This window comes from Stigmatopora argus, chromosome 9 (genome assembly GCF_051989625.1).
Source record: "Stigmatopora argus isolate UIUO_Sarg chromosome 9, RoL_Sarg_1.0, whole genome shotgun sequence".
NCBI lineage: Eukaryota > Metazoa > Chordata > Actinopteri > Syngnathiformes > Syngnathidae > Stigmatopora > Stigmatopora argus.
The window spans coordinates 5,028,602-5,055,790 of NC_135395.1; the positions used below are offsets into that span (position 1 = coordinate 5,028,602).

General features: G+C 40.2%; 1 protein-coding gene across 2 annotated transcripts in view; it reads left to right on the forward strand.

Annotated features, from left to right (window-relative positions):
- LOC144082192 (protocadherin-1-like) overlaps window positions 1-27,189 on the forward strand; it is a 133,586-nt gene that overhangs the window by 95,704 nt on the left and 10,693 nt on the right. Inside the window, exon 5 of one of the 2 annotated variants that reach the window (XM_077609142.1) lies at window positions 5,250-6,266. The exons of the other annotated variant lie outside the window; for it this stretch is intronic. Within the exon in view, the coding sequence (XP_077465268.1) occupies window positions 5,250-5,308 (59 nt within the window). The 3' untranslated portion in view covers window positions 5,309-6,266. Of the gene's footprint in view, window positions 1-5,249; window positions 6,267-27,189 lie in introns of those variants that run through there. 2 annotated transcript variants of the gene reach the window in all.

The following is a 27,189-nucleotide window of genomic DNA, read 5'->3' on the forward strand; positions in this document are numbered from 1 at the left end:
CCCTGGTCTAGTCAATGATGATGACAAGCCTAAGTCTGATTTTATTTTATTTATTTATTTATTAACTGCAACACAATCATCTTTAATTTTGAAAAATAATTGTTTTTCATACAATCTGCTTTTATTTTGTACTTTTTAAATTTTTGTGAGCGCTGCCCAGTGGATGAGTGGGTAGCTTGCCAGTCTCACAGTTCTAGGGTCCTGGGTTCGGTCCCAGGTTGGTCGTTCTGTGCAGCTTGCGTGGGTTTTCTCCAGGTACTCTAGGTTCCTCCCACATTCCAAGAACATGCATGGTAGGCTGTCTGAACTCTCTAAATTGCCCCTGAGTAAGAGTTCGAGCATGAATGGTTGTGCGTCCTGTGATTGACTGGCCACCAATTCAGGGTCTCCTCCGCCTCGTGCCCCAAGTCAGCTGGGATAGGCTCCAGGACCCCCCGCGACCCTTCTAAGGATAAGCGGTTCAGAGAATGAATGAATGAAAAGGATGAAAAAGTGGTAAGTCTATCCGCCTCACAGTTTTGAGATCAAGGGTTCAAACCCTTGTGAGTTCCAACCATCCTGTGTGGAGTTTGCATATTTTCCCGTGCCTATGCGGGTTTTCCTCCCACAACCCAAAATATGTATGGTAGGCTGATTGAACACTCTGAATTGCCACTAAATATGAGTGTGAATTTGAATGGTTGACCATCTCCTTATACCCTATGATTTGCTGTCCACCAATTCAGGGTGACCCCGCTACTGCCCAAAGTAATTCCAACACCCCCAGTAACCTTTGTGAGAATCAGTCTTACAAAAAATGAATGAGTGGTTTGTATTTTTGTTGTATACTTTTTTTTCATGACATTTTTTTAAAGAAAAAAAAATCCATTGATTTTTTTCAATACATTTAGCTTTAATCTTTAATTGGTTCTGAGTCACTGGCTTTTGAATATGGGGACAGTCCTGGTTCACTTCAATGTTCACTAAAACAAGATCAATAAGAAGTGACCTGTACATCGCCCAAAATCAACATAAAGTCACAAAAATGAACAGGAATTTAGCATAAATGACCCACAATGTACTCATTGGCTGCCATGACGAATGAATGAATGCATCCCTCCCATTTCATTCATAGCAGGAGGTTGTTATTCTGATTATTAGTCTATTTTTATTACTAGTTAACTGAATATTGTAGAATTATTTCTTGGCTAATGTATGTCATTATCTTAAGCATTGAGTCGAAAATTTTATCCTATCGTGAGATTTCTACCTCTACTTATTAAGGTCACCTTAAATCACACTGCCATTTATGGCCAACATCTCCCCACTTACAAGCGCATTTACTCGATATTCAATTCCCATGTACCTGCACTTCGTCCAAAGTAACTCTTTTTGCCGATCAAATCACTTTTCCGTGCTTTCTGCGCACGCTTGTCAGCGTGTGTGTACTTGAAGGGTCAGGACAAAACGAACGCTTGTTAAAGGCAGCGAGATGCAACGCCTGAAGCTGCTTTTTTTAACCTCAAGATGGAGACGGTGCAAAAAAAAGGAGAAAAAAAGGAGGAAAAAAAACAAAAGCTTCTTTTAAGACGAAGGAAGTCGTGGCAGCGGCGCCGCTTCGGTGTGCACCTTCATTGTGCAGTGCACAATAGCACGAATCAAAAGGCGGCCAGGTCGCTGAATGTGCCGTGAAAAGACAGACTTTCTGAAAGATTATGTGGTGAAGCTTACACCGATGTCAGGGACATGGACTCTGGCCGACTCCTAAGATGCTAATGCTGACATTCAAATAGAGATAGAGAATTTCAGTTAGTTAATTCTTTTCATCATTATTATCAAAATGGTAAAATGGTTAAAAATGTGTAAATAATGAACTCATTTAAGTGCAATTGACAGCGCTAGACGTCTTATCCATTTAGACTTAATTCATCATTTAATCGATTAGCAAATACTGTCATTAATTTTGATTGTCGGACCATAAAACAACCATTTTGGACCTTATTCAACCATTTTCTCTTTGGACCAAGTATTTAACTTTTTTTGTTATACGTTTGATATTTTGTCTTATAGCTGTTTTTGGCATTAATGTATGTAGCACTATTCAGGAATAACAGCAATAACTGTATTTGACGTTGGTGGTTGTAGATGTCTTTTGTAATCACAGTAATGATGACATAATTGGCTTTGACGTTTCTAGAGATCTTTAGCATTGAGGCCATTTTTTGCCATTGTAGGTTATAAATGGCTTTCACATTGACAGTTATAGACGTCTTTAGCAATCACAGCAATAACTCTTCTGGCATTGAAATTTATAGACACATATACCATTGACGGGCACAGCTGTCTTTGGCGCTTATAGACATCTTTGGCACCAGAGAAGTTGGAGAAGGATGCCAGGGAGATGAAAAAAATAATTGAAAAATGAGAAGAGAAAAGGCACTCGACAGCGAGACTCCATTTTTGTCTTTTTCATGGCGCTAAAAGCCTCGCGCATTCACTCACCTTGTCTTTTTGTCTTTATTGTCAATGTTATGAACTGTGTGTCATTATTCCTCTGGAGTGTTTTTCTCTTTCCTCTTTTTCTCCTCTAAATGACTCCTCATCACCGATTTCCTTTTCATATTTCTGTTTCCTTTTAAAAGGCTTATGCTCATGCCCCTCTGCCTGTCTTGCCTTTAAACCTAAACTCGGTGTAATTAGCAACAATATAGTACGTCGATTACGCGTGCTAATGACAAAATACCGACCCCATAGAAGATTAATTTCCGTGCATTAAGCATGAGTGGCCGCCATTAATGTATTTTAGCATCCCAAAGAGCGGTGACCATTTTGTGAAAATCTCCGCCGGGCTCCCTTCGCCGATTTGTCTATTTGCTTTAAGGCAATCTGCTTGTACCATGCGACGCTTATTAACATAGAGCAAATATTTGCCAGATTTCCTCAGTGGAGTGGAAGTGAGTGCAGTCAGAAGATACTGTTAGTCATGAGGAACAATTTTGATTTCATATTTCAATCGCACTTTATTAGCACTGTTGAACAATTTGACTACAAATAGCTTCAGGCACCAAAATTAAACCAAACCAAAAAGTCGCTTCTGGCCAACAAGACACACTTCCTGCATGTTTATGGGCAGTTTCTTAGGCTTTCTTTTCTGATTAACGTCTACACCAAATTTCAAGTTGTTTAGTCAAACTGGTCGGAGTAGTTACATTTTCAAATTTTAGTCTTTTCGTAATTTGGACAGGACTTTGGAAGAACTTCTGAAAGCCTACAAAATGACAGCTTGTCAAAAATAATAGATTGTTGGATAGACGTGTGGTGATATAAAGATGACATTTCATGTGGATTTTTGGGCATTACTTCTTAAGACTTTTTTGTGAAATCGGGTTCACTTTCAACTATTGTTTAGAATATTTTGTAAGTCTACTTATGATTATTAATTCCGCTTATCCGCTTAAAAGGGTTGTGGGGGCATTGGACCCTATCCTGGCCAACTAGGGGCAATAGGCGTAGGACACCCTGAATTCGTTGCCAGTCAATCGCAGGGCACAAGGAGACAGACAATCATTCACGCTGACATTTATACCTAAGGACAATTTGGAGTCTTCAACCGGCCTACCATATGTGTTTTGTGGACGGAAACCAAAGTACCTTAAAAAATCCATGGATGTACGTGTTAACTACTCGACCAACATGAATGATGAATATCTACACCAAATTTCAAGTTGATAGCACACTTCAGGAGCTCAATTTTGAACATATATTAAATTCAAGTATCAAATCACAGAAGGACACCTGAAAATAGCTGCCATGCCACTCTTCCTGTCTGTTTTTGGACATGGCTTTTTGAGGACCTTTTGTATGCTTACTGCTCATAATGTACATATATAGTACCAATGTTCACATTCACGTCAACTCAAGTTGGCTGCACGTGCTCAGTTTTCAAACATTCCTTGTCTGAGAAAGAATTGCTTAAAACGACCCAAATGGCAGTATAAGGGCTGCGGGGGTCTTTGGGGGCTATCCCACCTGACTTCGGACGATAGGCAGACTATCTATTTATTCTCAGGCATTGCTTTTTGAGACTTTTTGGGATGGGTCTCATGACGAATATGTTCACCAAAGTTCAAATTGAAAACTAAAACTAGACTCAGGGGCTAAATTTTACAAATACTGCTCATTGTAGGAAAAAACCCTCTAAAAATGGCAGCTTCCAAGAGCTGAGACTTTTTATAGGTTACAAGTTATAAGTTGATATATAAAACTGGCTTGAGAGGCTCAATTTTGAAAGTGTATCCCTTTTATACCCATTGTTTTCAAGAAGTTAATGACGGTGATTGACGTCCAAAACATTTTGACAGCATTCCTGCCAGACAAAATCCACACAAATTTGAAAACGCTGATCACTGTCAATGGCTGTAAATTAGTGACTTGTTACTTTTTCTAAGTCGGATGACAAAAAGACGAACCGTAAGGTTTCAAAGTAAATTTACAAAACAGAAAAACATTATAGGGCGGCCCGGATGGTGAGTGATTAGCATGTCCGCCTCACAGTTCTGGGGTCCTGGGTTCGAACGCAGGTTGGTCCTCCTGCGTGGAGTTTGCATGTTCTCCCCGGGCTTACGTGAGTTTACACCAGGTACGCCGGTTTCCTCCCACATCCCCAAAACTTACATGGTAGGCTCCTTGAACACTCTAAATTGCCCCTAGGTATGAGTGTGACAGCGAATGGTTTGTCTCCTTATGCCCTGCGATTGAGTGGCCACCAATTCGGGGTATCCCTCGCCTTGTTCTCAAAGTCAACTGGGATAAGTTCCAGCACCCCCCTTTTGAGGATAAGCAGTTCAGTAAATGAATGAGTGAAAGAAAAACATTTTGTTGTCCGGTCAAATGGTCCCAATAGGCTTACCATATCTAACAATGCTATGCTAGCTCTATTTAAATCTAAATTCTTGAAAGGTCCTGGTGTAATTTTAGTAAAATTGGTTTTACGGTGTTAGCGCTAGCTTGTTTAGGCGCCATTTTTTTCATAGATGTTAGATTTTTGGCTCATAAACATTACTAAATGTATAGGTACATATTTTTTTTCAACATTTTCTTTCTGCTGTTTTTTCAAGACACTTCTATTTTAAAATCCCTCCCTCCTGTTTTTTTGTTGACTTTTTCCTTTTTTTGTATTTTTATTTTATATTTTTTGCATGGATTGTGCTTTTTGTGCCCAGCGTGACCTGAATTGAGGTGTAAGACGTTGCGTGTCTATCCTCTCGCAGGTGCAGCATCGTCCAGCAGCCAGCTGGAGAGGGCAGCCGGACTAAAAAGACTTCCTTAAGACAAAAAAGTCCCAAAGAACAGCCCTTTTCCCCCTTCTTCTTATTCTTCTTCATGCTCCATTTTAAAAACTGTTGCGCTCCCCCTGCCGTCCTTTATTAGGCCAAATGATTTTTGTGCATTTTTTGGAATGAAGAGAAAATATCTGCAACAAGACAGAATTCAAGTTTTTGGACTACTTTGGACTGGCTGGATTGTCTTTTTGATTGTTTCTTTTTTTTCTCCTAAACTCTCACTTGGGTCTTACAAATTTATATTCTTTATTTCGGAAGTCAGGGTGAAAGATTCCAACAGCTCTTGGGGGACAGAATTCCTGACGAAAGTGAGAACATTTTCTTTTTTTGAACGGCTTCCTTGAGAACTGTAAAACCACTGGCCTAAAAACACCAGAGCTTATTTTATCAAGAATTTGTAACATGATATAATAAACCTCAAATAGCCTTCAAACAAAATTTGAACAGGATGTCTGTGGCTACATGAATAAAAGTTTCAAGTGTGATTTTCAAGCCCTTAAAGATACTGTAAACTCAAAGTAAAAATGAATAAATTGTTGGATGGAAGAAAGTAAAGACATTGCTAATAACCCTGGAAAATGTATATGAATTTAACCAAATCACGAGTGCATGTAATAAGGATTTACAAAGGGAGAAAAACAGTTTTCCCTGTTAATATTATGATTTCGTAGGCATCTCAATGCCGGCGGTCAATCATACTCCTAGCTAACTGTGGCCCGCTGTCCAGTATTCATTTGCCCGGAGCAAATTATGAAACTATCATTATTATTAAATTCAACCTAAAATGCATTGCACTTCTCAGCTTTAACAATAGATGGAGCGAGCCACTTAAACAGTGATTCTCCACTACTTCAGGGGTCTAAAACCTGACAGGTAGAAATTAATTTGTGAAACTACAATTTTAGCATTTTGTCTAAATAAACTTTTCTAAGAAAATAATCTAAATTATTGGCATGTAGTATATATATATATATATATATATATATATATATATATATACATATATATATATATATATATATATATACATATATATATATATATATATATATATATATATATATATATATATATATATGTCATACCTGTCAACCTCTGCCGATAACTGCCCTTATAAATGATTAGGATTCCCCTTACAAACTCCCCAAAAACCTTACAAACACCGTACGAGTCGTACGGTGTTTGTAAGGTTTTTTGGGGGTTTGTAAGGGGAATCATAATCGTTTATAAGGGCAGTTATCGGCAGAGGTTGACAGGTATGTTATGTATACAACATAATTTGTACTGTGCAACAAATTTGCTAAAAAGAAAAATGGTTTGGATAATAACTATATAACTTTAGGTTTGGAAAGGTTTGTTTGAATTAGTAAAAAAAGGCATTTTGATGTGCTATTTTTCCTTCTTTAATAAATTTGCGGGGTATCGAATCGGGAGTCGGTATCAGCAGATTCACAAAATCAGGTGACTCACAATCAACGACCATGTAAAAATATGTCAATGGGTGATCTATAATTGTGTTGCTTGTACCCTTAAGTCATTCACAAAAAAAATGACAGTTGTATTACATGACTCCTTGTATTACATGATTACAAGGGTTTGTGTTTATTTTTCGCTCGGTTGAAACCAATGATGACCTAACATACCTTTAGCTATAATCTTGGAGTAGCTTTGTTTAACTTTGAAAAAAATGACATATGGATGTGCTTTTAAATTATGGACGAAACATTTGAAATTTAATACGTTTTCGAGGTATCGGATAAGGATTTGGTATCGGCGGATCCTCAAAATCTGATGACTCAGACTAACATGCAGAAATATGTTATCAGAACATCCTCACCAGAAAACCCCAAATTTATATCACACTCAACTGTCAAGCAATCCTTAACCCGCTTAACATTACCTTTAAAACTTGAAACTGCAGACATCCTGTTAAAAAAGGGGAAAAAGTACTTTAATATCACGAGATGTGTTGTGAGGTGTTCATAAAACAACATGATCGTTTGAATGCTTTAGTATCTGTTCTCATTTGTTTTAGCTTAAACTGCAGACACACCCATTAAAATACAGTGGGGCAAATAAATATTTAGTCAACCACCAATCGTGCAAGTTATCCTACTTGAAAAGATTACAGAGGCCTGTAATTGTCAACATGGTTAAACCTCAACCATGAGAGACAGAATGTGGGAAAAAACTGAAAATTACATTGTTTGATTTTTAAAGAATTTATTTGCAAATCATGGTGGAAAATAAGTATTTGGTCAATACCAAAAGTTCATCTCAATACTTTGTTATGTACGATTCGTTGACAATAACGGAGGCCAAACTTCATAAGCTTTTCACCCACTGTTGCTGGTATTTTGGCCCATTCCTCCATGCAGATCTCCGCTAGAGCAGTGATAATTTGGGGCTGTCGTTGGGCAACACAGACTTTTAACTCCCTCCACATATTTTCTATGGGGTTGAGATCTGAAGACTGGCTAGCCCACTCCAGGACCTTGAAATGCTTCTTACGAAGCAACTCCTTTGTTGCCCTGGCAGTGTGTTTGGGATCATTGTCATGCTGAAAGACCCAGCCACGTCTCATCTTCAATGTCCTTGCTGATGGAAGGAGATTTTCACTCAAAATCTCTCGATACATGGCCCCATTCATTCTGTCCTTTACTCAGACCAGTCGTCCTGGTCCCTTTGCAGAACAAACAGCCCCAAAGCATGATGTTTCCACCCACATGCTTCACAGTGGGTATGGTGTTTTTAGGATGCAATTCAGTATTCTTTCTCCTCCAAACACGAGAACCTGTGTTTCTACAAAAAAGTTATATTTTGGTTTCATCTAACCATAACATATTCTCCCAGTCCTCTTTTGGATCATCCAAATGCTCTCTAGTGAACCGCAGAAGGGACTGGATGTGTACTGGCTTCAGCAGGGGGAACACGTCTGGCAGTAGAGGGTTTGAGTCCCTGGCGGTGCATTGTGTTACTGATAGTAGTCTTTGTTACTGTGGTCCCAGCTCTCTGTAGGTCATTCACTAGGTCCCCCCGTGTGGTTCTGGGGTTTTTGCTCACCATTGTTGTTATCATTTTGATGCCACGGGTTGAGATCTTGCATGGAGCCCCAGATCAAGGGAGATTATCAGTGGTCGCGTATGTCTTCCGGTTGATTTCTTTACACCAAGCATTTTACCTATTGCAGATTCAGTCTTCCCAGCCTGGTGCAGATTTACAATTTTGTCTCTGGTGTCCTTCGACAGCTCTTTGGTCTTGGCCATAGTGGAGTTTGGAGTGTGAGAGACTGAGGTTGTAGACGGGTGTATTTTATACCGATAATGAGTTAAAACAGATGCTATTAATACAGGTAACGAGTGCAGACCTTGTTAAACCGCATTAGATGAAGTTAGACCTCTTTGACAGCCAGGAATCTTGCTTGTACGTGCCCAAATACTTATTTTCCACCCTAGCTTGGAAACAAATTCTTTAAAAATCAAACATTATAATTTTCAGGGTTTTTTCAACATTCTGTCTCTCATGGTTGAAGTTTAACCATGTTGACAATTACAGACCTCTGTAATCATTGCAAGTAGGAGAATTTGCACAATTGGTGGTTGACTAAATACTAATTTGCACCACTGTACTTCATACGCCTATGCTATACCATGTAGCTGATGTTAACTATGAAAAGTCAAATGAAATGGAGATGATGTACAGTCCATTCATTCATTCATTTCCTGAACCGCTTTATCCTCACAAGGCCCCCGGGGTGTGCTGGAGCCTATCCCAGCTCACTTTGGGCACGAGTCAGGGTACACCCTGAATCGGTGGCCAGCCAAATGCTGGGCACGAGGAGATGGACAACTATCCACGCTCACACACATACCAAGGGGCAATTTAGAGAATCCAACCAGTCTACCATGCATTGTTCGAATGTGGGAGGAAACCGGAGTACACGGAGAAAACCCACGCAGGCCCGGGGAGAACATGCAAACTCAACACTGGTGGACTGACCTTGATTCGAACCCAGGACCCTAGAACTGTGAGGCCGATGTGCTAACTCCTAACCCTCAGCCGCCGGGCCACCCCCAATTGGACAGTTTTTCTTTTTTTAATAGTTTTTTTTTTGTTATGAGCTTGGTGACATCACATGAGGTCTTATTTGCAAGTTTGTGTCAATCGAGCCATTGAAACTATAAATATTAAGCAATCATTTACCTGCGTGTAAATGAAAGCTAAATACCAAATAGAAAAGTGTTGCCGTGTAACGGGAAAGCATAATCTACTCAATCTACTCATTTTAAGCGCCGCCCTTCGTGCAAGCTGTCAATCAAGCATTCTTGTCGTCGTTGCCTAATAGCCGAATGGAATATTTATTGCGCGTGTGTCACAGTGGTTTGTATGTGTGTGCGTGTGTGTTATGGGAAGTTAGTCATGACTAGGGCAGTGTAGCAGGAAGTTGTTCCTGTGAATGTATTTATGATAATATGATTTGTATTCACTGGTTTTTATGACAATAAAGATGTGTTGAGCTTACATTATGTGTTGATGTATTCATTTTCAATTCTGGGTAACCTCACAAGGGTAGAGGGGGATCTGGAGCCTAGGTGGGGAAAGCCGTGAATTGTTTTCCAGACAATCGCAGATGTTGATTCATTTACTATGAAATTCAGGAGACATATTTGTGAAGACCCACAACAAATGTTTTTGCCCACTCCACCCAGTTATTTCATTCATTTATCTTCCATACCGCACATCCTCAACAGGGTTGCGGTGGTTGCTGGAGCCTAACCCAGCTGACTTTGGGCAAAAGACAGACTACACCCTAGACTAGTTGCCAGTCAGCCGTAGGGCACACGGAGAGACAAATGAACAACTGCACTCACAATCACACTGTCACCAGTGGGATTTGAACCCACACTCTCCCACACCAAGGTCAGGCGAGTGGACCTCTACACCACGAGGTATCTCCCTCACCTAGTTGTGTGCTTTAAAAAATTTAGGCCTCACACCTAGTATAACTTAGACCATCCTACCAAATGTCATGTCCTATCATGAGTTGACCAAAAACAATTTATCAATAGGTCTTTCCTGAAAACTTAATGGAAATCTACCATGTTTCTTGGAAGTTACCATTTTAGGAAAGGCAAATTCAATCCACCCAACCATTATGACTTGGGAACATGCAATATTGGTAGGATAGTCTATGATGAGTAAACCCACAAAAAATACTCAAGAAGTCATACCTGAAAATTTAACAGAAATCTATCTTGTTACTTGGAAGTGACCTGTTATGGTCGTGGGCGGAAGGCCCCGAAGCAGGCACAATGACAATTCTGATGGTGGGGATTTCTCTTTGTTTCGAAGTAACCGCGACGTACCAAGACAGACCGAAAGTACGAGGGGAGCAGCGTAGGCAGCTCGGTGAATGTTGCGGCGTGGGTGCAGTGAGCCATGACGTCCGAAGGATAATCCAAGGAGAAGATAAGAGCTCTATGAGCGAAAACGTTGTCTAGGCAAAACAAGAATTCGGAGATCAGGCAGCAAGAAGATAGTAACAATGAACTGATAGAGACGATCCAGTAACCCGGCGATTGGGTGACATGCACGTCACCCCACTTGCCCAGCCCTGGGCTTGACATGACCACTTTAGGCTCATTATTTATGCAGCTTGTTGTAAAAGTAAAAAAAAAAATTCAGTCCCCGCACTTAGTGAAACTTAGTGACCTTATAATTTGTAGAAATGTACCTCATTTAGATGCCCACAAAAAAGGTTATTTCCAAAATGTTAAGAGGAATATTAAAACAGTCATGCTCAAAAATACATAAAAAGTCTTTCATTTTGGTCTGAAGTGTACCTTACAGAATTCATTCAGTCATATCCCATACCTCATGCCCTTAAGAGGGTCTTGTAGACTTTTTTGGGCAAATTTCAAAATTGAGTGGAATCAAAGGCACTTAGAATGCTGGCAAATCTGTTGCAACTTTCAAGTTGAGTGCACATATTAAAATGCACTAGCTTTATTATCAACAGTACCATTAAGATTCATGAGGAGGATGAAATAAAACATTTATTTGTTTTAAAAAATGCCCCTACAGCTAAACCAATTCAACATTTCCTGCATTTTTGAATTTATTCAATGTTATCCATCGGCATAATCCTACTAACTGTGTCATTTTAAGACTGCCGTGTCTCAAGACTTTTGCCCACAGCTGTGCATTTATCCACGTCAGAAGCATTTGGATTTTAATTGAGGTTTCGCTAATAATTAACATTCCGAGCTCACATTTAATCTCATTTGGTTTCAGGCCTTTTTTTGGATCACGAACGTCGCATCGTGCTGCTTCCTATCACAATTCATGTTGAGTTATCTTCGCTGGCAAATCGCCAGCTAAAGATGCATTTTGTGCACGTGTTGGAATGCCCGCGTACGTGCATGTTCATACTTAGTGCTGCTGTTATATTTTAATTCAAGCTGAACAGCGGGCTTAATTACCGCCATGATAAACAACATCTTTCTCGTTCACTCGTCTTCAAAGTTCGGCCAGATGCACACTCATACACACACGCAAGGAGTGTGTGTGTGTGCAGTGATTTAGCACATGTGAGTTCATGGCTCTTAATGAAAACTGAGGCCACAGTCCCAGAATCCCAACACTAATCACCATCCCGCTCTCTGGACACCACCCTCACCAAGACTCATAGTGTGTGTGTGTAGTGTATATATATATATATATATATATATATATATATATATATATATATATATATATATATATATATATATATATATATATATATATATATATATATATATATATATATATATATATATATATATATATATATAGTTGTGGATATATGCGTGTGCGCATCATCAATTTTACTGTGTGTGTGTATGTCAAGTGAAGCGAGAAAGACTTTTTTCCTTTTTAACCCAGCAAAAATGTTTCATAAAATCTCCCTCTAGAGACAGTTTGACTTGGCAACATGGAATTTGGCAAAAATATCCAGCATGTGGTGACCCACAAATAAGGCTCGAGAAGCCATGCAAGAAAAGTCACAAGAAGTCAGCCATTTTGATTGTTTTTTCGGCATTTTGCCATTTCTGCGACATCAGGCCCCACATTCGGTTAGACTTATCAAGATGAAATTTGGTACATATGACGATCATAAAGGTGGCCCGAAGGGGCGAGTGGTTAGCGCTTCGGTCTCACAGTTGGGGACCTGGGTTCAAATCCAGGTCGGTCCACCTGTGTGGAGTTTTCATGTTCTCCCCAGGCCTGTGTGGGTTTTCTCTGGGTACTCCAGTTTCCTCCCACATTCCAAAGACATGCGTGGTAGGCTGATTGGACACTCTAATTTGCCCCTAGGTATGAGTGTGAGCATGAATGGTTGTTTGTCTCCTTGTACCCTGCGATTGGCTGGCCACCAATTCAGGGTGTCCCCCGCTTCTGGTCCGAAGTCGGCTGGGATAGGCTCCAGCACCCCCCGTAGCCCTAATAAGGATAAAGCGGTTCAGAAAATGAGATGAGATAAGAGATTACTATTTCTGAGAATGCATGTGTGTGTGCGTTAGTGTCTTTGTCCGTTAACATTGGACATGGATACGATTTTGGTCACCAACAGGAAATTTGATGAAAACATCCATGTATTGATCTAAAAAGAGGCTCAACAAGCCATTAAAAATAGAACATTTGAAGCTTATTTTAAATATTTTGTATTTAGGTAGAAATATCCAGCATGAGGTGGCACACAAAGAAAACTCAAGAATCCATGCTTCAAAAGCCACAGCAAGTCAGCCATTTCATTTTGAATTTGATATTTTTGAGGCATTTTGAAGTCTTATGCCAATTTGAAAAATCAGGCCCCAAATTTGGTATATCATAAGATGATTATCAAAAGGTGATCCCCAAAAATGTCAGAAAATACATGAAAAGTCAAACATTTTTTTTCAAATTTGACAACTTTGAGGCATTTTTCTTATTTATTCAAATAACAAAAATTAGTCCCTGTATTCTATTTAACTCAACAACATGCTATTTGGGATAAATATGCAACATTTGTTGACCCAGAGAAATGCCTCAAGAAGCCATTTAGAAAAAGAAACAAAGTTAGCCATTTTGTTTTTAATGTGATGTTTTAGAGGTATTTTACTGTTTACGCAAATTTGAAAATTCACTTGTTGACAGTTTGACTTAGAACCAAAACATTTGTTAGGGATTTCTATAATGACAAAAACCATTAAAAATTCTAAAGAAGCCATTCTGAAAAAGACAGAAAGTAAGAAAGAAAAGTATTTTGCTGTTTGTGCAATTGACAAAGCAACATGTAACTTGGAATCTATGTCTATCACGACTAGAAACAAAGATTATGGGGAAGCCATCTTGCAAAACACAGTCACCCATTCTGCTTTGAAGATGACAACTTAAAGGCACTTTGTCCTTAAGGGTAATTTGAAAATGTAACATTTGCAGACAGTTTGACATGAAAGTTGGCAGCATAAAGTGACCTACAAAGAAGTTTTTTAAAAGCCATCCCTAATAAGACAATCAATTTAGCAATTTGGTTTTGAGGTTGATAGTTTATGGGCATTTTTGTTTTCATGCCAATTTGAAATTTGAGCCACCTTAGACACTTTGACTATCAATTGGAAAGAAATATCTAACCCATAAAAAATTCTCAATAAACCAAAATGAGCCACCTCATAGTTTAGAGCAGGGGTGGCCAAGTCCCGTCCTCGAGAGCCCCTATCCAGTCTGTTTTCCATATCTCCCTCCTCTACCACATCTGAATCAAATGAGCAACTCATCAGCAAGCTGTTCAGATGCGTCATACCGATCCCAATTATATGATTCAGGTGTGTTGGTGGAGGGAGATATGGAAAACAGTTTGGACAGGGGCTCTTGAGGACCGGACTTGGCCACCCCTGGGGTAGAGGTTCACTTGCCTGATTTCGGTGCGGGCAGGCGCAGGCTCACTTCCCACTGGTGGTGGTATGATCGGGAGTGCAAATGGTCGTTTGTCTCTCTGTGTGCCCTACGACTGCCTGGCGACCAGTCTAGGGTGTAGTCTGCATTTCGGCCGGAGACAGCTGGGTTAGGTTGCAGCAACCCCCGCAACCCTTTCAAGGATGGGCGGTATGGAAGATGAATGAATGAATACATGAATGAATGAATTAATGACTGAGTGAATGAACCAATGAATGAATGAACAAACCAAAACGGACAGGAAATCTTCAATTTTTCCATGCAGTTCCATTTTTTAATTACTTAAGTCGTGGTTTTCTTTCTTTTTTTTAAACAAGAAAATACTTAGCAACTACTTGATCTCCTGTTTTGCCTTTGCTGTTAAACACTGAATAGCCGCTAAAGAGCATTAATTTCCCCCGGGCTTCAAATACTCTTTTAAAAGAAGAGGAAATGTTGGATTTCATCGCAGTCAAACGAAGTCTGGCGCGAGTGCTAATAAAACGCTGCAGCGCGCGTTACGACAGCAGATAAAGCTAACCAAGTGTTTAGCGGCCGCGCGTCACAAATTAACAGCATCGGGAGCGGAGCCGGCGTGTTTTGGCGCCGTGAATCAGGGAATAATGAGAGTTTATTAAGCGCTGGCCCCACTCAAAGTGGCAGCACGAATTGGACGTTAAAAAGCTCGCTGCTAATTTAATTTTCATTTTTATGAGCAGCTCACCGTCTGCATCCGCAAACGCTAAAGGGTCGTATTTGCACGCTGGATAGCCGCGCGGGCAGGAATTTGACAATAAATCATATTGAGAATTTCATTAGCTCCTTTCACATGTGCCATCAAAGCTGACCTGACTCATGCGAAATGTGCTAATGTGGGACGCTGAGGACGAAAGAACTGGTAATTTTAACTACGATACATGTCCAATCTGGATGAACTGGATTCTGGTTATATTTGATTGATGAACTGGAGAACAGAACATGAGTGCTAAGGTTTCAGTTTGTCCCCAAAGGCAAGTTAGATGAATGGATGGATGGGCATCGTACATGTTGATGGATCCTCAGAAATATCTGGAACAATCGTTCAGTTGTTGTGCGAAAGGAACATCCCAGAAGGCGAAACTTGATGGATCATCTAATTATAGTTTGACTAAGTCATGACAATTTAGCACCAGACCTCCCAAATCAATGAATGAAAATGTAACCCCAAATGTGTGTGATTATTTTTAGCCATCATGCAACTATTTGGGCTACCAGTGACAATTTTGAGCAAAAAGTTAACCACTGTCAAACAAATATTAACTTTTTAACAATTCAATCGAATGTGCAATACAGCAGACGACCCTTTCGATTCATACAGTATCTCAGAAATACCACGTGCGCTGATTTTCCCTTCAAAGTAGCACATTTGTACTCCCCATAATCATGCATATGGAAGTAAACATCTTATATGAGAGAAATTGTAAAATTCAACAATTTTAAGGCAATTTTAATCTATAATCGGAGGCAGCTAATATGCGAGAAAATACAGTATTTAAAAGGCAAGTGAAAGCCTACAGCATCAGGTGGCTGCAGCTCTGTTAATGTCAGATTATATGTACGTTTATTTTTAATTTTTATTAATTATTTGGATCAACTATAGACCTCTACAACAAATCCTCACATTTTTTCTTTACCAAAAATCAACTATTTTCATGTAATTAAAAAATTACAACTCAATGTTTATTATTATTTTATTCTTTTTTCTGTATTTTTACCAAATATGACCCTTTTTCTTCCAAAATTTAAATTTTAGCGTAAAATAAATAAATATTTTTAGTCGAAGACCTAATTTTTGGTTGAAGTCAAAGGGTTGAGGTTTGGATCGTAATTTCACAAGGGGAAAATTTGTTTATATTTGGTAAAAAAAATGGGTTATACTTTGTGTTAAAAAAAGTTTAATCTTTGTATAAAAAAGCGTCCATAAAAAAATCTAATTCCCTTGGTCCGAGAGGCCTTTTGTTATAATAATTTTATCAAACATTACACTTTGAACTGCAAATATTTCTTCAAGATACAAGTGCCTTTCTCTCTTTATTTTGAGTGAGTACCCTACAAAGGTTTAATACTCTGCCCTACCTGACCCAAAATGTGACGTCAACATTTTTTGAAATTCCAAAAAACAATTGCTTGGTTTAAAAAATAATAATAACTCATATGCCTGCTCATCCTATGTAATGATGTTGAGGTGTCCAATTTGACCAAAGTGCTTTGAAAAAGAGTTTCAAAAGTATTTTTAAACCTGCAGACTCTTTTGAAAAAGGAACAAAAAAGCCTTGGCTGGTGTGTGGTTGAGAGCGTGTCCTGACTGTCCTCCTTAATGAGCAAACACAGAACAGACTCGTCTGTAGAGGGAACCTTCCAACCTCCATTACTGCGATAGTTACAGTGTGTGCTTGGAGTGTGTGAGTGTTCCGCTCCGTTTCCAGTAAACAGCGACTTCTCATTAAAGCTTTCCGCTCGGCCGCCGGCAACTCCCGCGGACCGCCCTGATAATCCACTTCCTGAAACACTCGCTGGCGCGTGCGACATGCACATTCACGGTGCCTCGCCGGTTACCTGTGGAGAAGATGAGAGTGGAGTGGGATCAGTGTGAGGAGGAAGAGATACAAGTGAAGTAAACAAGGAAGAACTTGAACACTGTCAGACTCAAGGTCCGGGTCCAACGTCTCAAACAAGTTCCAAGTCTTTCGTGTTGTAGGCAAGATGCTGCAAGGTCACCACAGGGTATAGGTTACTCTATTCCATATATTGGATTTAGCTGAACCACCTCGTGGTGTAGAGGGTCACTTGTGTGACTTCGGTGTGAGCAAGCGCGGGCTCAATTCCCGTTGGTAGCGGTATGATTGGCGGTGCGGATGGCCTTTGTTCTCTCTGAGTGCCCTGTGGCTGACTGGCGAACAGTTTAGGGCAGTGGTCTCAAACCGGTCCTCAAAGGGCCGCAGTGGGTGCAGATTTTCATTCCAACTCAACAAGAGGATACCTTTTGCAAGTGTAATCAGTTAATCAGTTGATTGCAGCCAGGTGCTACTTATTTTAGAAGACACCTGATTGGTTAAAATGTCGGCACTGGATCGGTTGGAACAAAAACCAGGACCCACTGCGGCCCTCAGCGGAATCGGTTTGAGACACCTGGTTTAGGGGGGTGTAGTCTGCCTTTCGCCTGAAAACAGCCGGGTTAGGCTACAGCTGGGTTCAGGCTCCAGCAACCCCCGCAACCCTTTCGAGAATGGGCGGTATGGAAGATGAATGAATGAAAGGATTAAGCTGAGCCACAACCTATAGTCTTTTTCTTTGTAAAATCAACAAAAATGCAAATAACAGTTTTAATCCCAGTTCTCTGTTGGCCAGAGGCATAGTGGCATAGTTAAAATTGACACAGGAATAGAAACTACACAGTTTTAGCCTGCATTTCCAAAACTCAGTCACGAGGGCTGTGTTATGGCACTTCGGCCTCCATTTTGAACTCATACAGTAAAATCTCATATTCTTTGTGAATTAATTGCTCCGCGGACACATTTTCAGTTTCGTATTCCAACACGTCGCAAGGTACACACGAGTATTCATATACTTACTAGTCCATTGACTCACAGGCCCTCTGGTGGAATCCTCACCTTTAATTACACTGCCTGTTTCAACTATGCACAGGCAAACAGTTACATAAAATATATAAATATATTTTAGTGTACAATTTCACTAACAATGGATCTGTATATGCCTTTATAGTTATTTTTTAATACTCTTTGGTAATATTATATCATTTAATTAGTGAGTAAAAACCTGTGTTACTGGGATTTTAAGTCCCTTGCACTATAGTTTCTACTAAGATAGTGCATAGTGGTCGTCAGTGTTTGTGCGCCGGCCGGGAGGATCTTTGCTTTTTTCACCTTTCTTTTTTTCATATTATGACCCCAATGAAGAAAGTGGTGTCTTCTAACTCTCGTAAATACAATGGAAACTAGCTTAACATCACATAAAGGACAGATAAATGAGAAACACCGACAAACAGCTGATAAAGATGGGCTGCATTCAGACCAAAGTTAAAACGTTGCAGAAAAGGCATCGCCAAATGCAGTTTTGTGTTCCCCCAGACCTTAAGTAGGGGAATGGTCAAAGTCCACGAAACCAAACAACTTCCAATTCACGTAACCTGAAAATAAGGACATTGAAACATTGGCTTTCATGTATGCTTCAGTTTGCAACGTTGACATGTTGATGGCTGTATTCTGGGCTTTGTCTAAAACATGTCATTGCCATTGATAATGATAGACAAACCAAATGGATTGGAGTACTAAAACTCCCAAAAAGATTAGTATCAAACTTACATTAGTCACATATTTGGTCAGAAAATTTATTCTATTGAAACCATCAAGCAACTGCACAATTATTCAAGAGATGAATCTATTATCAACTCAGTGACTCCCAATGATAATGTGTCGGCACCATTGACGTTTTTAGACGAATCAATAGGTTAAAAAAATTAGAAAGTCAGTTGCTTTTCACAAAGCATGCAAAGTCAAGTGGCATCACGGCGTGACCGCCAAGGAGTTAGCATGAGGAGGTCTTCTACCACTTAATCCTCAGATTTCAACGCCTCCACCGCGTGGGAGGATTAGCCTCTTCGTTGAGCTACAGTGCCAAGATGACACTAGTCCCGCCGCTGGGCACCTCCTGCCCTCTTCCTCCCAGATCTCTGCGTTTTGTTTGGTCCTGAGCGTGGTTCGGAATAACCGATCAGGGGACGGTGGCGGGCGAGCGGTCGTGCGTCTCTGCGGGCGATGGTTTTGATGCCTCCCCTCAATTAACCTCACCAAAACACCAGAGATAACGCACGCATTTATATGCACGATACAAAGTTGTACAACACAGACACGCGTCAGGTCAGGGGGAGGTTGATACTCATAATTCATATCACACGCAAACTCGCACGCTCATGATGCCGTATTTACAATTCGGGTCACACAAGCGTGGATAAAAACACACCGAGGCCAACATGGGTCACTGGTGCGGCTGACTGTGGTACACACACATACACACCTGTATAGATGCACACACCCGGGCAAGTCGCAAGGGCATGGCATCGCTTACAATATTTGGATTGCTAAACGCATATGCAGTTTAACACCAGGCACACACTTGCAAATTTACACTCTATTAAAAATACAGACTAGAAACGCACAGACATTTGAGACAAACACAAACGGTTGAAATGAAAAAAAAAAACACAATTTGGACAAAAACTCATTGTCTGCCATGGCCAATGCATACCGCCCAATCCACTTAGATTTTGAGGGTTGACAGAAATCCATCTTGTACCGTCAATGACAGCAAATGAGTTAATCACGTTTCACATTGTTAAAACAATTACCATTGTCACACATATACCACTTACAATGGAATGGACATCCTGTGCCGGCGATAGCAGCCAATGAGTTAATAATAATTATGCATTAACCATCTGTACCATGCATCCTCACAAGGGTTGCTGGAGTATATCATGCCAGATTATTTAGGGTAAAACATAGACTACACCAGGGTTAGGGAACCTATGGCTCGGGAGCCAGATGTGGCTCTTTCGATGCGTGCATCTGGCTCTTCGCTAACCTGTGAGCTAAAATATGGAACCCGCTGGTGACAGAACTGAGATACTACGTCCAGTGCTGCTTTAGTCTTCTTTTTTTTGCATTCGACTCTGCTAGAATGCATACTCTCATTGATTAGCAACTGCATAAGAATGTTGTCAAAAGTATTCTTTTTTCCACTTTAAAAGTGGTGAAATTACTCAAATAAAAGACACCCATTTACATGTATTTTGACTTTTAAATTCGGAGTATGGCTCTCAAGGAATAACATTAGAAAATATGAATTGGTTATGGCTCTCTTCGTCAAAAAGGTTCCCGACCCCGGGACTACACCCTAAACTGGTCACCAGTCAGCCATAGAGCACACTAATAATAATGAATTAATAATATTAATATTTCACCTTTTTATACTATTGTTTAGCCGCCTCGTCGTGTAGAGGTTTACTCGGCTGACTTTGGTGCAGGCAGGCGTGGGCCACTGGAGGTATGATTGGGGGTATGGATGGTTGTATGTCTCTCTATGTGCTCTATGGCTGACTGATGACCAGTCTAGGGTGTAGTTTGCCTTTCGCCCGAAGACAGCTGGGTTAAAGTTTAAATCATTTGTGATAACTAATACATTTCCCATTAAGGTAGCCAAGCTACACTTACAACATTATGCCATAGCCCCCGTAGTCTGATTGGCCAAACTGCCAGCTGGCGTGACCCTGTCTCCCACAGGCTAGCGGGCTGCAAATGGACACGTCGAACGTCGCGTCATATAACTCACATTTGCCGGCTTAGGGGACACAATGTTGAGTGTGCTCGTGTCCAGAGGGTCCATGTTGTTCTGCTCCAGTTGCGACCCCCTCTCAGACACTAGCACCGTCCTCCACGGTCCAGTTCCTATCCATTTCCTGGTGCCCTTTGAACCCCACTGGCTGACTTCAGACATCCCGGGGGGTGCATGTTTCTGCCTAATGAAGTGGAAAGACACTCTTTGGATAATTTTGCTTCTCTAATGCCAAGGGAGGTTCATGTTTCTGTGTCATTGGCGGCGATAGACTTCCAAGCCATTTGAACTGGCAGGGAACAAACTTAAAGATATTATTTTTGATGGTGTGTGAAAATAAATGATGTGCATCGACTTTGTTTATTGCTAACCTGAAATTCAAATAATATTTATATATCAATGGATATTTCATTAATCATTCATTCATCATCCGTTCTCCGCAAACTTGCAAGGGTTGCGGGGGTTGCTAGAGACTATCCCAGCGGACTTTAGGCATAAGGCAGTCTACACCCTAGACTGGTCACCAGTCAGCTGTTGGGCACACAGAGAGACAGGCAACCATTTGCACGCACATTCATACCGCCACCAAGCAGGAATTGATTCCACGTATGCCCGCACTGAAGTTAGGCGAGTGAACGACTACACCTTCAGGAGGCTTTATAGCTATTGAATATTTTTACCATTTGACTTTATTTGAAAGTAAATAGCAATAGTAAATATACATCAATAAGGAGAAAATATAATAAAATATTTTTTAATCCTGACTTTTAAAAAAAAAACTATCAGTCGATATTGATAGTTAGAGATAACTATCAGTATATTTTGTCTTTTAAATTTTAAACTTCATAGTTCTGTTAATAAGTAAATAAATGACTTGTTATTCACTTTTGAAAGTAAATACTACATCCATTCATTCCTTCACTCATTTTCTGAACCTCTTTATTCTCACAAGGGCGTCGACCTCACAGCTCTGGGGTCCTGGCTTCAAATACAGGTCATGTCCATCTGTGTGGAGTTTGCATGTTCTCCCCGGGCCTGTGTGGGTTTCCTCAGGGTACTCCAGTTTCCTCCCACATTCCACAAACATTCTGGCTGATTGGACACTCTAAATTGCCCAAGGTATGAATGTGAGCATGAATGGTTGTCCGTCTCCTTGTGCCCTTCGATCGGCTGGCCACCGATTCTGGGTGTCCCCCGCCTCTGGCCCGGAGTCAGCTGGGATAGGCTCCAGCACCCTCTGCGAACCTAATTAGGATAAAGCAGTTCAGAAAATCAGATGAGATGCGATGGAAACTGTTGTGCAATATGAAATAAATACAATAATAATAATAATCAACTAAAGACATATTTACCGTTGGCAAGCAGACTATTTGGCCACATATGGACATTTAAAATACAATAGAAAAATGCTGGATGATCATCACCCAATTTAAACCTAGTTAACCTTTTTTTTGCAACATTTTCACAACATTTGCATAAAATTGGGTTACCACTTTATATTAAGTAAGAAAATAATTACTGGCTGTCCCCAAATCTCTGAATTTCTTTTAGTGGCTTCCCTTGACATCTTGCCCTAACCATCCAGCCAATCAATAACCTCTTCTGGGACGAGCTGTAGTAATCACGTCAGAGAGAGAATGAAGAGTCGTGTACACTGATGTCTTGAACATTACCTGCACTGCTGAGGTTTAGTCAATCATGTTTGCTCTCATTTTACTTCACGTGCCTCCACAAGTACCCATGCTTTGTGGTATAATTACATCGAACATTTTTATGATTATTGATGACAAAAAATATTTGTTGATATTTACTGTTGTTGTTTTATCTTTCCAGACCAATAAATAGTATGTATGGATTAATTCGCTTATCCTATATACCAGTGGCGGTCCGTGAATTTCCTAGTGACGCCTTCAGCTATCGGAATCAATCCAACCCTCAAAAACCATTTTGGTTGGCTCGTCCACTCTATCACTAGCCAATCATAGTTGGTGAAAGCGATGACGTATCCCTACGCCTGCGAGAAGGCAATGACATATCACTACGCCTGCGAGAAGGCATTGTGGTGTTGCCAACTCGGATTCTGATTGGTTAAATCAACAGTCTCATCGATGCTTGTTTAATGCAGCAGAGCCTGCAGAACTGATTGTGAAGTCCTTGAGGCAGACCCTGGCAACAAATAATGGCTGAAATGTGATTGGTTAAATGCTTCAATATTAAAACACACATCTGGAAGCAGTGCAACCAGGGGAAAAGCAATGAAAGGAAGCTAACAGAAAATTTGGAATTATTTAATAAGTATTTATGGACAAAATATAACTAACATCAGTTTGTGATTCAGATATTTCTTAGGCCAGCAGACAAGGCCTTGAAGGCCCTGACGGCACACCACTGCTATATACCCACAATAATATTTGCTATTAAGAGTTTAAAAACAAGGATTCAGGCCATCTTTGTGTCAACGGTGCTCCTAAAAATGAATTGACATAATGAAACCGAATAAATCCAAATTCAATGAACTGATTAGTAACTGCTACATAGATTGGTTGTGAAGGCCTTGAAACAACAGTTTGGCTCAAAGAGTTGACGAATCCGAGAAGAAAAAGCAGGCTAACACGGAACCGTGTCGGGTCACGCGGTCATCATCGTCGCTTTCGCCACTTTGGACGTGAAAGGGGGCCTCTCAATATTTCAAGTGAGCTGCAGGAAATGCGCCAGGCGTGTTTGATTCATTATTCATCCGCCCCGCGTCTTTTCTCGCGCTCGCCCTCGTGCTGCGCGACTGAGATAACGGCTCGGCTTCACGCCGTAATTCTTTTGCATCACAGATTAGACGACGAAGGAAAAAAAAACAACAATCCCGACAAATTCTGCTTCTTCTTTGGGGAAAACAAAAAAAAAGCCCTGTGGCGACACGAGACGACGAGCTGGATCCGGATTTCTGGTTTTTTTTACATTTATTTTATCGTTTGTATTTAACTGGTTCATACACGGAAGTGGACGTTTAATCCATTTGATGTGGAAAGGCTGGCATTAATTTATCATGTTTCAGTTCCATTGTTGCTGGTTAAAAAAAAGTAAAAGTTCAAAAAGTAGATTTTTGATTCCAACTTGGTGAATGTTAGGTTTGAAAAGGCACATTTGGAATAAAAAAAAATGTTTCATTCATTTTCTGTACTGCCTATCTATCCTACAACGGTCACGCAGAGTGCTGGAGCCTATCCCAGCTGAATTGGAGGTCAGCCAATAGAAGGGCACAAAGAGATAGAGAACCAACCTAACTGCATGTCTTTGGGATGTGGGAGATAACTGGAACATTGCACATTCAATCTCCACACAGGAGGACCAAACTGGGTTCGAACCCAGGACACCTGGACTGCGAGACCGACTCGCGAACCAGTTACCACCTGGCCACCTCCTGAGTTTCAGTGTTGGAAAATTTATTAAAATTCTTAATATAGAAACAGTTAATATTTAAAAGAAGTGTGTTTCACCTGTAAACCTTAATTTTCGCAAATGAGTTCTTGCAGCAAGAGCCGTGCTTCCTCCGGCTGCCGTTGCAATGTGAATAATAATTGTTGAAGAACTCTCCAATCAAATCTGGGGACAGAGAAAACAAATTACCCCCACCCCAAAAATAAAATAATAAAAAAGAAATAAAAAATAAAATAATAAAAAATAAAATAATAAAAAATAAAATAATAAAAAATAAAATAATAAAAAATAAAATAATAAAAAATAAAATAAATAAATAAAATAATAAAAAATAAAATAAATAAATAAAATAATAAAAAATAAAATAAATAAATAAAATAATAAAAAATAAAATAAATAAATAAAATAATAAAAAATAAAATAAATAAATAAAAATAAACAATCTCCGAACATGACACTGGTTTATCCGTACTTGTTCCATATGAATAAGAAGCGGGGTAGTGTTGTGCAGTGGCCTAAAATGTGACTCAAAGGCACTGAGAACGAGTAAGAGGGCCATGTGAGAGAGGCAAACTCACAGAAGAAAAACGATGACTAACGCTAGCCTGGAGCTTTCACGCCGTCGCACGTCAGACGGTGTGAAAGGTACCTAATGCCCGGAGGGCAAAGGTCCGGATGAAGTCCACAGGCTCAATTTCACACCTGGGAACTGAACTGACTCGCTCTCTCACACACAGTGTCCGGCATTGGTGATACTCAACATCTCTATCACACTCTCACACTTTCCTACTCTCATAATAAAAAATGCACAAAAAGCAATGCAGTCACACTCACTCTCACATATGCTGTCATAGCACAGTCATGCTGTTGCATGAAATAAAAAAAACCTCCTCACACAATAATGATCTCCCACACTCAAAATCTCACCCACTTATGCCCTCCCACACTCAAATACATACTAATTGTGCTTTAACACTCACAAAACACACTTTTTCTCTCACATACTTAAAAAGGACACACTGTCACCATCAAAAACACTTTCACAATAGCTTGCACACATAAAAACACAGGTTTAGGGTCTCCTTCACACAATCATACACGCATCCATTCTCACACCAAATTCCAAGCTTCATGCTAAAGTCCATGCTGTGGAACAAAAAAACACTTGTACACTGTCACACACAAAGAAATGATGGACAAAAAAACAGTATCACATGCAAAACCACAAGTACACTCTCTCACCTAAACACACAAATACATGCACATGCATTCAAGAAACAGAAACATATGCCTCCCACACAAAAACACACACCTTCATGTTTCTTAAAACCCGCAAACACTCTCTCATCCCCTCACTAAAACACACACTAACGCCCTCCTAAACAAAATTACACAACACAAACACTCTCTCACGGTAAGCGTCTAAAATTTTACACTTTCACACACAGAAAACAGACGCAGTTACTCCCACTCCCACTCTCATATTACTGACACTAAACTACTCTCTCATGATGACCCTGCTTCCTTCGAACTCACGCACAAAGATGCTCTCTCGCTGAGACAGCAGACACTCATATTCTTCCAGGTGGCTCGGCGACAGCTATGAGGCGCACAGTGGGCAAAGCGGGCCCTGGGGCAGCGCCACATTTAGCTGCTGCATGTATGCCGCTTTTGTTCACTTCACACATGAGAGAGACAGAGTGAGAGAACACCAGCACAAACAGATAACAACTTCCTCTTTTATCTTTTGCCAGAAAAAAAATGCAAAGACGCAATAAAACAAGGAAGCACGCGACTTGTCCTCATGCGGCATCTTAACCCGTTTACTGTCGTTGACATAGATAAACATTCAATCCATTTGAAGGACAATGGTTCAGTTCGGTTACCCTTTAGCACTAAAAATGAACCATTTTGGATCGAAAATGAACCATTTATCACAAAAGAATCCTTCCTGAGATTGTTTTTTAATGCATTTACCAATTTTGGCCAAATATGAACAATTTCTTACTCAACATTAAACCTTTTAGATCCAAAATTTAAAAAAATGGCCACCTGATAGCGTAGTAGTTCACTCGCCTAACTTCAGTGCGGCAAGCGCGGGATCAATTCCTGCTCGATGGCGGTATGATTCTGAGTTCGGATGTTTGTCTGTCTCTCTGTGTGCCCTACACCTGACTGGGGACCAATGTGCCCTCTCATCTCATTTAATTTTCTGAACCGCTTTATTCTCATTAGGGTCGCGGGGGTGCTGGAGCCTATCCCAGCTGTCTCCGGGCCACAGGCAGGGGACACCCTGAATTGGTGGCCAGCCAATCGCAGGGCACAATGTTCCCTCAAAAATGTCATATGTCTGGGCATACAGACAACCTCCCTGAGCACACAGAGGACCAGTGTGAGCAACATCATAAATGCTCGCTATGGGCACACACCAGTACCACACCTGGCATAAGCAGGTGCATGTCAACTACCCTAAAATGATCTAGTCATAATAAAATGTAATGATTAATATCTACGAATAAAACATCTTAATAAATGAGACTAGAATATGCACAAATCTGACTTAAATTTTACCTTATGTTTCACTTTGGTCCTTCTTTTTTCTCATTCTCATTCAAAGGACTTTTCTGCTGAATGTGTCATTTGAGATTGTCAAGTTTCCATTTATATGCTATCTTTTTCCATCAAAAAACTTGCTTACAATTTCAGCTTCGTTGCATGTTTTGCAGAGGAGAACCTTTGATTTTGATTTGATTTATTTAATAAGAGACAGCACCTAATAATGAAAATATTTATATTCATGTTAATGAACATACATATTTAAATATGTAAGATTGTAGCCGAGGGCTAATTTCCGTCTTTATTCCTCTGTGTAGGTTGAAGACAAACACATACTACACACACACACACAAACACACATGCACACATGCACACACGGACACAGATGCACACGCAGGCACACACGTGTAGCACAGTTTTAGACAGTTCTCACCCAAATTCACCACCTGTTCTTCTATTTGTATACACTCCGACAACCATTCCATCCTAAAAGCACCACATTTCTTTTTTTACTTTGGCTTGTTGAGTGGCCCTG